This window comes from Sphaeroforma arctica (genome assembly GCF_001186125.1).
Source record: "Sphaeroforma arctica JP610 unplaced genomic scaffold supercont1.732, whole genome shotgun sequence".
NCBI classification, from domain to species: domain Eukaryota; class Ichthyosporea; order Ichthyophonida; genus Sphaeroforma; species Sphaeroforma arctica.
The window spans coordinates 44,492-46,424 of record NW_014039826.1 but is presented as its reverse complement, the minus strand read 5'-3'; the positions used below and the strand labels follow the sequence as shown (position 1 = coordinate 46,424).

At 35.1% G+C, this 1,933-nt stretch overlaps 1 protein-coding gene across 1 annotated transcript in view; it reads right to left on the bottom strand.

Moving 5' to 3' along the window:
* Positions 1-616: 616 nt before the first annotated feature.
* The window catches only part of SARC_08301 (hypothetical protein), a gene marked incomplete at its 3' end in the record, with an annotated part of 3,816 nt that continues 2,499 nt past the window's right edge, over positions 617-1,933 (bottom strand). The window contains exons 2-3 of the mRNA XM_014297733.1: positions 1,709-1,865; positions 617-786 (exon numbers count right to left, since the gene is read on the bottom strand). Coding sequence (XP_014153208.1) covers positions 617-786; positions 1,709-1,865 — 327 coding nt within the window. The remainder of the gene's footprint in view (positions 787-1,708; positions 1,866-1,933) is intronic.

The window sequence follows — 1,933 nt, the reverse complement described above, 5'->3', positions numbered from 1 at the left end:
CCACACGAGCAAACGAACGCACAGATGATCTCCAAGCACACACGCAGTCGTTTAGGTATACACATGGAGGTGAAGGAAGACGTGTATAGGCGAGGTGACATATCCCATCGACCTTGAGGTCGTAATAAGATGGTATACGTGATATATGATTGTAGCAATAGATACACTTATAGACTGCACAGATAAGGGTAACGTATGAATATGGCTGGGACAAGGCGACTGTCCATCGGATGGTTCACACAGACACACAGACACACACACATACGTGATTGCGAGAAAATAAGCAGCATTCACGATTACACCTATATACATACAATAGTACATCTATGCTTATATACAGACACTATTACACTCTGCCTACAATGTATGCCTTGTGTATTACGTGTATGCTTAGTATATTATGTGTATGGATAGTATATTGCGTGTATGTATAGCATATTGCGTGAGTATATATACATACACTAATACACCTGTGCATATATATATATACACTATTACACCTGTGCATATATACATACACTATTACACCTGTACTTATATACATACACTATTACACCTGTGCCTATATACATACACTATTACACCTGTGCCTATACACATACTCATACTCACGCACATACTTTGTGGTAGGTAAATCCAATGTTTTCAGCTGCGCGAACACAGAGTGAGTGAAGTGTTCTGGTTGTACTCCGGCCGGGAATTGATAGAACAATATCTCATTCGACAGCAGAACCCTCTCTGTCACAAGCGATTTGATGCCGTCGACAGTCCCTTTATCCTCCTTCCCTATAGAAATAGAAGCACAAATACAAACACACGTCACGTGTATGGGGCTAGGGTTGAGAGAGGGGTGGTGAAAGCTGGCGGACTCTGACGGCGGAACTCTATGATTATACGTTGAAACTACCCATGTATAATCGTATATATATATATATACATACATACATATATACATACATACAGATATACGCATATAAATCTATATATATATATATACGTCCTTGCATACATACATATACATTAAATAAAAAATAAATAAATACATATATATGTATAAATCAATAGATATGTAAATAAATAAATAGTTACTATATATATATATATATATATATATGAACACATAATAAAATATTCATACAAACATTCACATACATACGTAGATATACATTTATATCCACATAGATACAAATATGAATATAAGAATATAAAAATATAGTAATATATATATATATATATAACGCAAAATAAAATAATATACATACGCACACACACACACACATATATATATACAAAGACACACACACACACACACACAAACACAAACACACACACACACACAAACACACACACACACACAATAAAACACACACACTCAAACACACATACATATATATAATATGCATCTATCTAATTGTAACTGTATAATTGCAAAAACAAATCAAAGGTGTATACAGACACGCATACACAAATAAACATATACATACAAACACACACACACACACATATTGTATATATATATATATAAATATAAATATCGATATAATGCATACAATTGTTTGCCATTTTTATAGTAGATATACTTTCTTCAGACAGCACGTAGACCTGCGACTATACATGCGTTCATTTCAGAATATCAACGGAAACAAACTGTCTAGTACATACATAATAACCGTAAATCCCACATATTACAGGTTGCGTACACACATACACTCTTTCCTAGCTGAAGCAATCTCAGCTGCTAACTCTTCTTCCAATGTCAACTCTTCGGGTTCGTCCGTTTTTGGATCGCAGTTGCTATCAGCGGCATCGACACTTTCTGGCGCACTCGGATCACAGAACTTGTTCGGGTATATTTTTCTTAAGGCCTGTTGAGCATGTGATACATTTTCCGACAATTACGAACTAGGTATATTTTGTGCAGAGAAAACTAAGA